The 12,868-nt window shown below is 35.7% G+C and overlaps 1 protein-coding gene across 1 annotated transcript in view; it reads right to left on the bottom strand.

Moving 5' to 3' along the window:
- The window catches only part of LOC150109208 (plexin-B-like), a 792,153-nt gene that overhangs the window by 179,449 nt on the left and 599,836 nt on the right, over positions 1-12,868 (bottom strand). Inside the window, exon 26 of the mRNA XM_090406262.1 lies at positions 5,381-5,514. Within this exon, the coding sequence (XP_090262388.1) occupies positions 5,381-5,514 (134 nt within the window). The remainder of the gene's footprint in view (positions 1-5,380; positions 5,515-12,868) is intronic.

Below are 12,868 nucleotides of genomic sequence, written 5' to 3' on the forward strand. Positions count from 1 at the left end.
AAAAGGAAGCCTTGTTGAGAGTCAATATTTGCAATAAAGAAATTGTTCTCAACACAAAACTCTTAACATTCTTTCCTCTACTTCAGTCTCCAATCCAAAAAACAATATTTCTTTATCTCTTACTTTTGCATTCCAATCTCCTAATGTCAATAGAAAATCTGTCTCATCAATACAGATTTTCTATTGACATTAGGAGATTGGAATGCAAAAGTAGGAGATAAAGACTGTTGGAATCTAAAATAAAATTATTTCACTACCTCTTTGCTTGCATCTGAAGTGGGTGTATACACATGTATTAGTGTGACATTCACTGGATATGCCTTAATTCTGATTTGGATTATTCTGGCAGAACTGGGTTGTATCCTAAAGTGTATTTTTATACTCTCTTCTAGTATGAATGCCACTCCATTTCTTCTAAAATTTTCATGTACAGAGTAACAAATCCTAGAGTCTTTAGTATCAAAGTGACCAGTTCTAGTGTAAGTTCACTAATTTCTAAAATCTTAACCAGTGTTCATCTAATTTCTTTCTTTAATATATACTTCTTACATCCTATGATCCTATTTTTGTAAATTGATAAAGCAGAGGCATCTTCTTCTGAAATTAACACTATCAGAAGATGAACTTCCCAAAGCCTTTAATCTGGCTTCATCATTCTGGTTGTTTTCATTGAAATATGACAAGAATGTATATTTAAGTATTGGAAATCAGAAAAAAGCATATGAAACAATGCTGAAAAATGCTGTTTTCAAAATATCAGAATTATATAATGTACACAGGACTTAATACAAAGCAATACATAGTCTATATTTAGTTTGTATCTCAGCAGTTAGAACTGGAAAGAGGCAAATGAAGATGGTCTGATGTAAAATCATATGCCAAATAAAGACGTACACAATTGCCACTGTGATTTATCATCTGTATGGATCACATTATGAAGGAAAGTGGCATTAGAACTGATATGAAAATCAGATATGTTAATCTCAGCTCTTTATTTTATGCTGATGATGCTATACTCTTAAATAAATTTACCATGTCTGCAGACCTCCTAAACTAAACTGAATAACCACTGTAACAATTCTGTATGCAAATCAGGAATATAAATTAAGATATGAAAATAAGTAGGAACGCTGAAACACATCAACTACATCTCAAATGAGCTGCAGAAACAATAAAAACATTTCTGCTATTTATTCAATTTTTAGTGAAGATGGAAAATTAAATATGGAAATAAACAAAATAAGCAAAGCTGTGTATGGTAAGAAACCAACTGAATAAACTTACATATAATAAGGCAGAAGAAAATAGCCCAAACACTAAGATAGCTGTTACAAAATGCTGTTCAAATCAATTTTAACTTGGTTCTGAGCATTGGATTAGAAATAAATCAAATAACTAGAGACCACATACATAAGAGTCATGATCAGAATTAGAGGAATGAACAGATAGCATCAATGGCAGAATTATATTAAAAATAAAAATATTCAGAGGGAACTAGAGCAGAGTTAATCTCAGGCGGTATGGTGATTTAAACAGAATGAATGAACAAACAAGGAATGATTAACAAAACAGGTGGATTGATGCAATTAGAAGTGTCTCTTAGAAGGCCAAAATACAATATCTGACAATATTGGAATCCTGACAGAGATAGTCAAGTATGAGGAAAAACTATCAAAAGGAAGACAGTGATAATGTGAACTTTTCATGCAGTACTATCATAGTAACCTGTACAACTCTTGAGAGTACAAACTAGGAATTTGACGATGATAATAATAATAATAATAATGAGGAAAGTTATTGTTTCTGTTACGTGGACATCTCCTGTGGCAACACATTCCATTTATCTTCTACTCGTCAAGCAAAAAATTTAGTCCTTCGACTATCTCTTGCTAACTACACTCTTAACCAAGCTACTGGTCAGGAAGTATATATACGTCTACATTACCATGGATGCGAAGTGCATATTAAAATTGTAATACCATTGATATTACATTGAAATTTATGATGGATACAAAGCTTCTGAGGATGCGTATTTGATCTTTTAATGGCCAGTAAGGTGGTTAAACAACATCCAAAGGTGCCTTCTTTTTCTTTCATGCCCAGTAATGCAAAATCTAGGCAACCAATTTTCTGCACAACAGTACTGATGTGCATTTATCCAAATAAATGCATTCACTATTATTATTATTATTATAGCAGTATACCTCAAAATAGTTCAAGTACTCATTAGGGAGGCTCCATGACATGGAATTACTTAGACGACCTTCAGAAATATATTCACAGAAATTCTACCAAGAGCATATTCCACTTGCTCTCAACAGTGGGCAGTGAAGTCAAGAGAGAGAGAGAGCGACCCTCTTTCTGCAGACTAAAACAGAATAGTTTCTCACTCCCACCAGAAAAAAAAAGGGGTAGAAACCCATTATATATACTGAACACAATATTAATTGACTCAACTGGATAAGCATATAGTGAAGCTGTCTGAAAGGTCAGAAAAACTGGGACTTTGTGATGAACTCAACTAGTTAAAAAAGGTAGTCTGATAACAGAAGAAGAAGAAGAAATAAAAGCTTCTGGCAAGAAAACCAACTTGTGCTCTTTGCAAATAAAATAAAATATATAAGAAAGTTAAGTTATATTAAATTTAAATAGACAGAAGTCATGAAAATATTTTGGAAAGAATACAGATTTTTTTTCTGGGGGGGGAGAAAGGTTCTCTCCAAAGTGAAATCAGTAAGCAGAAATAGCAAAGCATATCTGGTAATGGAGCTGCCCTCTACATTCCAGCCTATGGCTAAATTTAGTTCAAAATAAATGAATTTTATTTTAAAAAAGCATAAATGGAACTAAGAGTGGAGAGATAATGAATAAAACTAACAATGGATTTTGATTAATAGAATAAAAAGGAACAAAATGTATAAAATATATACAAAGTGAGAAGAATGATAGTGTGCTGGCCATTTCATAGGAGTCTTCTTCATATTTTATACAGAGCAAATCTGCTTCCAACATCTTTATTCCTTATGAGCTTGCCACATTGCTCAGGATTATGTATTAAGAGGAGTTAGGCTGGTCTGAGAAAACCCTTCCATTGTGATATCCTGAAGTGAATAGATCTAAAAGTGAATTACTGTGTTTATTTACAAATTCCAAGAATATCAGAAATAAGGATGATTAAATGATTTTGATAATTGAGTTTATTCACTCACAAATTGTTGAATAAGTGAAACATAGTTGGATAGTCTATAGCCGGTCCTACCCATGCCACTGGTTGGATGTGATTTCCTCACACTTGCCCATGCCAGATTGCTTTTATCACCAAGACTAGAATAACAATTAAATTTATTCAAAACGCAACATGTTTCATCGGATTGTCCGACTTCTTCAGGCGTGGGAACACAGAAAGCCAATAAACACTATAAGAGACCGTATCACTATACAAACGACTATTATAAAATTCAATTAGTTTTGAACTGTAGCTACAGTCCGTGTTGAAGTTCTATTGTTAAGCAGCTGCGTGCGTCTGATTTCACGAGTGTGCCAATATCGGATAGCAGAGCTGAAAGAGTATGGTAGATTATAGCTAAGGTTATTATTTATGTGATGAGGGTCCATAACGATTTCCTTAGACTCGACTATGCGGCGCTCCACCTCATCACAGCATATATGAAGGTTTGAGGTTGTTGTCCAGTTTATCTCATGTTGATGGCCTTCATCATTTGTGTTTACTGAAAACAGTACATGGCTTGACAGGGCACTTGCTCTAGTTCTTTTGTAGGCAATGTCCCTTTGGTGTTCTTCCACACGTAGGAGGATGGATTTTTCAGTTTGGCCATAATATTGCTTCCCGCAGTCAAATGTGATTTTGTACACTTCTGGGAATTGTAAATGGTTGTGAGCTTGTTTGTATTTTGCTTAAAATCTATCTTAGTTTTAGAAAAACAGGTTTTTATGTTGAACTTTCGTAAAATTCTTCTTAGTTCGTGGAGAGCGAGCTGATATATGGTAAGGAGATATAACCTTTGGGATTGTCTTGTGTTTCTGAGTTGTTTTGATGGCAGCAGTATAGATGCTTATTAATAGTTTTCGACGAGTAGCCATTACTTGTGAAGGTTCTTTGTAGATGTTGTAGTTCATTTTTTAGCTCTTCATCATCTGACAGTATAGATCTGGCACGATGTACTAGGGTTGAGATGATACCCACTTTCTGTGCAGGATAGTGATGTGAGGACACATGCAGGTATCTATCTGTGTGTGTGTAGATTTTCTAAAGATTGAGATTTTAATAGAATCAGATGTCTTAGTAAGTCTTACATCCAGGAAGGGAAGCGATCCATTTTCTTCAACCTCCATTGTTAATTTGATATCTTGGTGGAAGTTGTTTAAATGATTTAAAAAAGACTGAGGGTTATCGGTGCCATGTTCCCAGATAAGAAATATTTCATCTACAAATCTCAGCCAAATTTTTGGTTTAAGAGTTGCTGAGGAGATTGCCTTTTGTTCGAAATCTTCAAAAAAGATGTTAGCTAATATAGGAGACAGGGGGATTCCCATTGCCAATCCCTTATTTTGTTTGTAGATTTTCTTCTCATATTGAAAGTAGCTGGAGTGAATGCAATGTGATAGCATGGAAAACATCTTTTTTGAAATCTTGTTCTTTAAAATATCGAGAACCTCTTGAGTTGGCACGTTTGTAAAGAGAGCCACCACGTCAAAGCTCACCATGATATCTGAAGGCTGGAGTTTTAAATTTTTGATTTTCGAGATGAAATCTGTTGAGTTTTTTATATATGAAGAAGAATTTCCTGTAAAACCTTTGAAAGATGAAGCCAGAAACTTAGATAAGTTGTAGGTAGGCGAGTCAATACTATCTACAATTGGTCTCAGTGGGCAGTTTTCCTTGTGCTTTGGGAGACCATATAATCTTGGGATGAGTGGATGTAAAGAGCGAGTGGCAAGGCATATGTTTCGTGGAAGTTCTGTGGCTTTTTGTAAGAGATTGTTTGTTTTGTTATGTATCTCCCTAAACATAACTTAACTTTCTTATATATATATATTTTTATTTTATTTGCAAACATCTGCTTCCAACATCTGCTCTCTTTATACAAATATCTCCCCATTCCACTGTTATTTCCCTGGTCATCTCACACCCACAAAGCTTCACAGTTAAACCAAGCCTTGAAAAGTAAACAAAATTTCATCAAAATGCAATCAACATTGCTCATCTTATTTTCAACTCATTTTTTTTTGAGAACTGTTTCCCAACAGTCTGGCACCAAGCAGAATACATCATTTGGTACCTATCACATGTTTAGGTTCATAAATTTCCAATTATAAAAGAATCAAAACACACACACACACACATATTATAACTACTTACCTGTCTCTGATGCTGAAAGATCTCTGTGCTTCCAAAGTGTCAATAAATACCAACAGAAAACCCTTATTATTCAGCAGCTGCTCAAAATGTCCCATTGCTAGTTCATAATTACTGTAATATTTTCTATTATCTCTCTGCAAATAAAGGAAAATTAAAATTGATATTTTGTGTTACTTTCTCTCTCTCTCTCTGTAATTAGTGAAAACTAAAATGGATACTAAATTAGAGTGAAATACACTAAAGCATTACTGTGACATATTATAAAATAACATGTCAGAGTAAAGTGTCGGTGTGTTTCACTGTCAGATGCATGAATGCAATTTAAGGTAATGGTTTAGAGGAATAGTTCCCAAATTCTGGCTTTTGTTCATAATTGTTCATCCTTTTCTGAACTTTGTTTTTTCAGAAAAGCCTTTGTTGTCATCCCTCCAATTCATGTCATTAAAGGCATTAAAAGTCCTTTTCCCTGCAACTAGGGTGGAAGAAGAAACAAACCATGAAAAACACAGTTGACATGACATGTCAACTGTGTTCGGGGAGGTAGCATTTTCCTGCCATTTACCAACCCCAGACTCATCTGTCAGACTGCTAGATGGTGAAGCATTACTCCACGGAATGCATTTCCACTGCTCCAGAGTCCAATGACAGTGAGCTTTTCAACACTCCACCTGACACTTGCCACTGCCCTTGCTGATATTAGACTTGTGTTCAACTGCATGGCCATTGAAATGCATGTTCTTCAGCTCCTAATGAACAGTTGTGATGCTGGCACTGCTTGCAGAGGCATTTTGAAACTTGTTGTTTCAACTGAGGACAGGTGATTTTTTTGTGCCACATGCTTCAGCACTTAGCTATTCCGCTCTGTGATTTTATATCACACCTACCAGGTCATGACAGTATTGTTGTTGCTTCAAGGCATTTCAACTTCACAACATCACATACAGTTGATTGGGGTAGCTGCAGCAGGGCAGAAATTTACTGAACTGAGTTGTTGCAAAGGTGGCATTCTATGATAGTGCCACATTAAAAGTCACCGAGCTCTTCAGTACAGTCCATTTTATAATTAACGTTTGTCTATGAAGATCACAAGACTGTGCGTTTCCTTTTATACCTGTATGAGCCAAATATGTGATATATATATATATATATATCACATATTTATATATATATATATATTTATATTTATATATTTATATATATATATATATATATATATATATATATATATATATATATATATAGCTATGTTCACCACTATGAAAGGATGTCCAGATATTTTTGATGAGATAGTGTAGAACACATATTGTAGATAGAGTAGGCATTCAGAACACACACAGTTTACAGACAAAAAAATACTAGTGATAATGGACAGTAGATGGCATTGGTGTAGATGATGATATGGTAGTGGCAGTTTTGCTGTAGTTGGTGGATTTAAGTGGTGGAGACAGAGTTGTAGAGTAGGTGCTCTCCCTTGATGAGTCTTTAAGACCCCTTGGAGGCATCACAAAATAATAACAATAGTGTAGGTGAACATTAATTATTAATGTTAAATTAATTAAAATAAAAAAATTAATTTATTTAGGGTAGATCATCTGTTTCTTTTATTTCTAGTGACATTTACTCCTCTTTCCTCTACTTTCAAAGACATAATATTCATGACAATGAACCATTTTGAAAATTCTATACCATTCCCCACATTTGATGTTCATGCTGTCCAATGTAATGACCTTGTTCTCACTATCATGCCATCCTTATTCACTGCAGGACAGAAATTATATGAAAAAGACATTCACAACAATCTAGGAGGCTTGGCAGCATATGCACAATCAATGCAAGCTTCAAAATTTAGTAAAAGACACATCTGTATCAAATCCACAAAGCTCCACAATCCCAACTATCACAAATAAACAAAAATTAACCAAGAGACACATGATATCAACAAATATTACACAAAATTAGACCTGTCTTTGCTTGCTGCTCTACACAGCCTTATAAGAATTTTCCTCTCATAGCCTCAATCTTTCCTATTATTATTTTCTTGAGCATTTCCAAAGGGTCAAAGCCTCATCATGGAAAGTTTGTATTAACCATTATTCATACAATACTTATCATCAGGCCCGGCTGGTGGCATGTGCAAAGTGTGCAACATACACAGGCGCCGCAGAAGAAAAGGCTCCTAAAAGATGTTAAAAAAATATGAGATAAGAGTTTAAACAAACAACGAATGGTACATATAATTATGAATGTACGTCGTCTTCTGTTCGGGCACCTTCAGATCTTCCCAGAAACGAACAAATAAATTCTGAAATTGTATCCTGGACCCAATTATATCACTGTAATTTTTTATTAAAATTTACGAAAATATAGCAGAACTATCCATAGGTAACATTATACTGTAAAGCGGTTTTCATTTGTTTTTTATTTCCTGTTCGTTTTATTCACACTTTATTCAAAAAAAACTTTTTTGGAAAGGCGCTGAACATTAATCGCACACACAAGAAAAATACTAGGTGCCGGCGATGCTTATCATACTTTTCAACTAATTCACTGACAAAGCATTCACAACAGTCTCTGGCAACCCATTCACCACCTGCCAAGCAAAAATCTAGTGTCCTCACATCCTTGCTAGCCACATTCTTACGCAATCAATTTCCAGAGGTGATGACCCCCCCCCCCCCTTCTGCCATATATTGAAAAAAAAAATGTTCTGTGTCAATCCTATAAAATCCCTTTAATAACTTACGTTTCTGTCATTTCCTGTCTTGTCCACTTATCAACTAGTCTTTGTAATCCACAAATCTTTAATCTGTCCTCACAGGATGCATTCATACTCCTGTCATAATCTATTTGTAATCTCGAAATCCAGGTGACCAGATCTGTGTGAACCAATCCTCATGTGGTCTTATTAAAGTCTTATAAAGAGGAATAATAACTGCCTATCTCTGCATGCCAGTGTACTCTTCAACATCCAAGTAATCTCATGAGCTATTCTAGTTATCTTTCAGTATATTCTATAAATTTCAACTTCCACTCTACAATCATACCCAAATCCCTGGCTTCAATTTCCTGCAGTCCAGTTTTCATATATGAGGGTGATCTGAAAAGTTCTCGGCCTTATCCATAGATGGCAACACTATTGCCAAGAGATTTTTTTTTCTAAGTTGTTATATCTGTCATAAGCATTCATGTGAAATTGCAAGTCATTCTAGCAAGTAGTAGTAGTTTGTTTTATACAGCTGTCTGAAGCAAAAGTGTTGTCTGTATCCCTTGAAATGGATAAAACAGAGTATCATGCAGTTATAAAATTCTTTACAAAAGAAGGTTTAACGCCAAAAGAAGTTCATTCGCAGTTCATACAAGTTTATGGGTGCTCTTCTCCTTCGTTTCCGACAATTAAGAAATGGGTTGCTGAGTTTAAACGTGGCTGTACCAGCCTTGAAGATAATTCACGTGAAGTAAGTCCAAAAAGTGTAACAACACTAGAAATCACTGATCAAGTGCATGATATGGTATTGCATGACCTGCGAGTCAAAGTGCATGAAATTGCTGAGACAATAAACATTACAAAAGAACATGTGGGATATTTTTGTTGGAAAATGCACTCGCATGAAAATCTCTGAACAGAGCTTAGAGCGTTTTAACAAGAATAAAATTGATTTTATGCATCAATTTATTACTATGGATGATAGTTGGATTCACCATTACACACCAGAATCCAAACAGCATCAGTGGACAGAAGCGGGTTGTTCGGCGCCAAAGAAGACAAAATTGGTTCCATCAGCAGGAAAGGTCATGGCATCGGTGTTTTGGGATGCTAAAGGCTTGTTTATTAATTATCTTGAAAAAAGTAAAACAATAACAAGGGAATATTATTCCAATCTTTTAACCAGACTAGACAAAAACATTTGTGAGAATTTTGCAGAAGAAAAAAATCATCTTTCATCAGGACAATGCACCCATCCACAAAAGTGTTTTAGTAATGAGAAAATTAAGGGATCTGCACTATGAATTGTTGGAGCATCCAACCTGTTCCCCAGATTTGGCTCCCTCTGACTTCTATCTCTTCCCAAAACTAAAACTCTTCCTTGCTGGTCAGCGTTTTTCTTCAAATCAAGAGGTGATTGCAGCTGTAGAGAGGTATTTTGCAGATCTTACTGAGAACCACTACAGGGACAGGATAATGGCACTGAAGCATCACTGGAATAAATATATTCTTAACGGAGATTATGTTGATAAATAAAAAATAATTTTGAAATTATAAATTCGTTATTTAAATTAAGGGGATATTAAATCCCACATTGTTTTAAAACCGAATAAGAAACTCAAAGATTGGAATCAGAGAGTTTCATGCCGAATATAGTAATAGTAAACTATAAAAGTACCAGTGATTACTAGCGTGAACTAATGCAAGTAGTCCTAGTATGTAGTACAATACCAGGCAACTCGCAGCAAAAGTGGTAAAGTTCTGATCGCTATTCTTGGTATTTTCCATAATGTAAAAACACATTTCCTAGAAAATGTATGCTGTTATTACATTATGGTGGGAGGTCACTACCCAGACTGGTTTCAGCCTTTTTTGAGGCTTCATCAGTGAGTAGCTAGACCAAATTAATACCAAAGGGTATAGTGAAAAGAACTTATATACTCTGCTATAAGAGTTGTCAAATAGGTGCACCCATTAAGTTACTTAAATATAAAGAGCCAATAGGCTTCATTTCGGCAATATAAACATTATTTAAATTAAGGGGATATTAAATCCCACATTGTTTTAAAACCTGAATAAGAAATTCAAAGATTGGAATCAGAGAGTTTCATGCTGAATATAGTAATAGTAAATTATAAAAGTATCGGCGATTACTAGCGTGAGCTAATGCAAGTAGTCCTAGTACGTAGTACAATACCGGGCAACTCGCAGATAAATTCGTTTTTTCATTGTTAGGCCGAGAACTTTTCAGACCACCCTCATAAGTGGTACTCAAATTGGGATCTGTACATCACATAATAAATGACTTTACACTTTTTAAACTGGTATCAGTTATTCTTTGCACACACTGCACTGAATATGATACACAAAGATGATACAGAGATCCTGCAGGATTTCTATATCATCTTCAATGTAGTCTAGGCAAAGAAAATTTCCCCATAAATTATTACCTATATCATTAATGTACAAATTAAACAGCAGCAGCCCAAATATACCTGATGTATACCACTAGTCACCTGCTGTTTCCTGGATTCAATTCTCAATTATATTACTCTTTCATGCTTGTCACTCAGCACCCTCATATCCATATCACTAGCTTTGTATTCATCTCAATTTGCTTCAAGTTATGTAACAGAGTTCCATGTGTTATCATGTCAATGCCTTTGCAAGGTCCACAAATAGCCATTTCCTTTATCAAACTCAACTGTCACTTTTTTATAATGGGGGTGCTAGTGGGTCAAGCGCTACGGACGTGTTTTGAAGAGCTCCTGATTCAGATAAGTTTTACTAAGAATAATTAAGTATATATGCATAATTGTTTAAGTAAGAGTGGCTGTAAACGTTGTACGCTACCGATATTATTAGTGTGGGGTTTTTATTCTTGCCTAAACTAAATACGAAATCGTTAATATCAGACCTAGTAACCTGCAGAGAAAAAAAAAATGGCGGCGGCATTGTCATTCCATGATTTTAATTTAGATTTCAGTCATTTCGTTAAGTGTGAGGTCTGTTATATGTATTCCTTCGATTACATAAATGATTTGTGGATGTTTAGTGCAGATGGAAGAAGGGTGTGTGCGAAATGCGACCTGAACAAGGAATTGATGAATGCGAATATGAAATTGATGACAGAAAGTGCTAGTATACCGATTGTGTCGCGAGTGCACATTTGAAAGAGAAGGATGGTGAGCAGAACAGGCGAAAAAATGTTAAAAAATCAGGAAAAAAGAAAAAGAGCGATTTGACAACCATAACAGATGTTAAAAGGGATGAAAGTGAGGCGGAAAGAAACAAAATTGAGAGAACGAATGAAAGTAGAAATGGCGTGATGCAGAAATTGCAAGTAAAAAAAAATCGAAAGAATGAATGATAGCGAAAAAAGAATGAATGATGGCGAAAGTTGGACGCATGTTGGAACGAAAGTACGGAAACAAAGAAAGATATGTGAGAGTGAAAGTGAGAAGAATGATAGTGAAAGCTGGACGTATGTTGGACTGAAAGTACGGAAACAAAGAAGGATGAATGAGAGGGAAAGTGAGAAGAGGGGGTCGAGAGTTAGAAAGTTAGAAAGATTTAATGATAGAGAGAATGTGTCATGAGGTTTGGAAGGTGAATTGGATTGGATGAAGCAAGAAATGAAATGGATGTGGAATGAAATTAAGAGAATTCAAGTCAAAACTATTAAAATAAATCATGATAGTATGAAAGAGTTAACGAAAGATGAGCGAGTGGCGTTGTATGGCGACTCCATTATTAAAGGTGTGCTAGAGGATAAAATGCACAAGATATGTTTTCCAGGCGGTAAAATGAGTAGAGTGATTGAGGCATTGAATATGAGGCAGGAATGAGCAAAAGAGTTAATTGTATTAATTGGTACAAATGATTTGAGAGAGAACAAAGAGCATGTCAAAATGAATGTCAGGAGACTGCTTGGAAAGATAAAAGAGAATAGTGTGACAAGAAGGGTAGTCAGTGTGTTGCCTAGGTATGATTGTGGTGAAATGAGGCGGAGAGCAAGGATTATGAATGATATTCTGGCTGAAATGTGTGAGAAGATGGGAGTACAGTTTGTTAATGTGTGGAATGAGTTTGAGGGACGAAGTGAGCTATATGGGAGCGATGGAATGCATTTGAGTGGTTATGGTGTGAGTCGCTTGGAGAGACTGCTGCTGGAAAGTGGAGAAGTGAATAGAGAAAATGAATCTGATCGAGAGGGGAGTGATGTGGAAGAGCAGGAGAGTAAGACAGGAGAGATTGAAGAAGTGGAAATGAATGGGGAAGTAAGTGATATGAGTATAGAAAATGAGAGAATGGGTGTGCAAGAGGAGCAGGGAAACGGGGAGGCTCAGGGTGGACAGGGATACGCAGTGTGAGAAAGGTGGATGCTCCAAGAGGAGGTGGGAGCATGTGTAGGCAGGAAAGTAATGGGATGATCAGGGATCAAAAGGAAACAGATGGAATTGCAAAGGGTTCTAAAATGAAGAAGCAGAAAGGGAAATGGCCCCAGTCCAGCATGGAGAGATCACATCGAGTGAGTGGTATCAGTGGAAGTAGCTGTAGATCCAGAAATGAGTTGTTGTGTTTGTATACCAATGCTAGAAGTATAAGAAACAAGGCGGATGAAATGGTTGCACTAATTGCATCTGTGCACCCAGAGATTGTCGGAATAAGTGAGACATGGTTAGATTAGATTGACATCCTGACAGGAATAGAGATGGAAAGGTATGATGTGTTTCGTGAGGATAGAAGGGGTAAAAAGGGGGAGGAGGAGTGCTATTGATGAT

Source organism: Typopeltis vanoorti, chromosome 2 (genome assembly GCF_054136105.1).
Source record: "Typopeltis vanoorti isolate ZY-2024b chromosome 2, IOZ_Tvanoo_1.0, whole genome shotgun sequence".
Classification (NCBI taxonomy): Eukaryota; Metazoa; Arthropoda; class Arachnida; order Uropygi; family Thelyphonidae; genus Typopeltis; species Typopeltis vanoorti.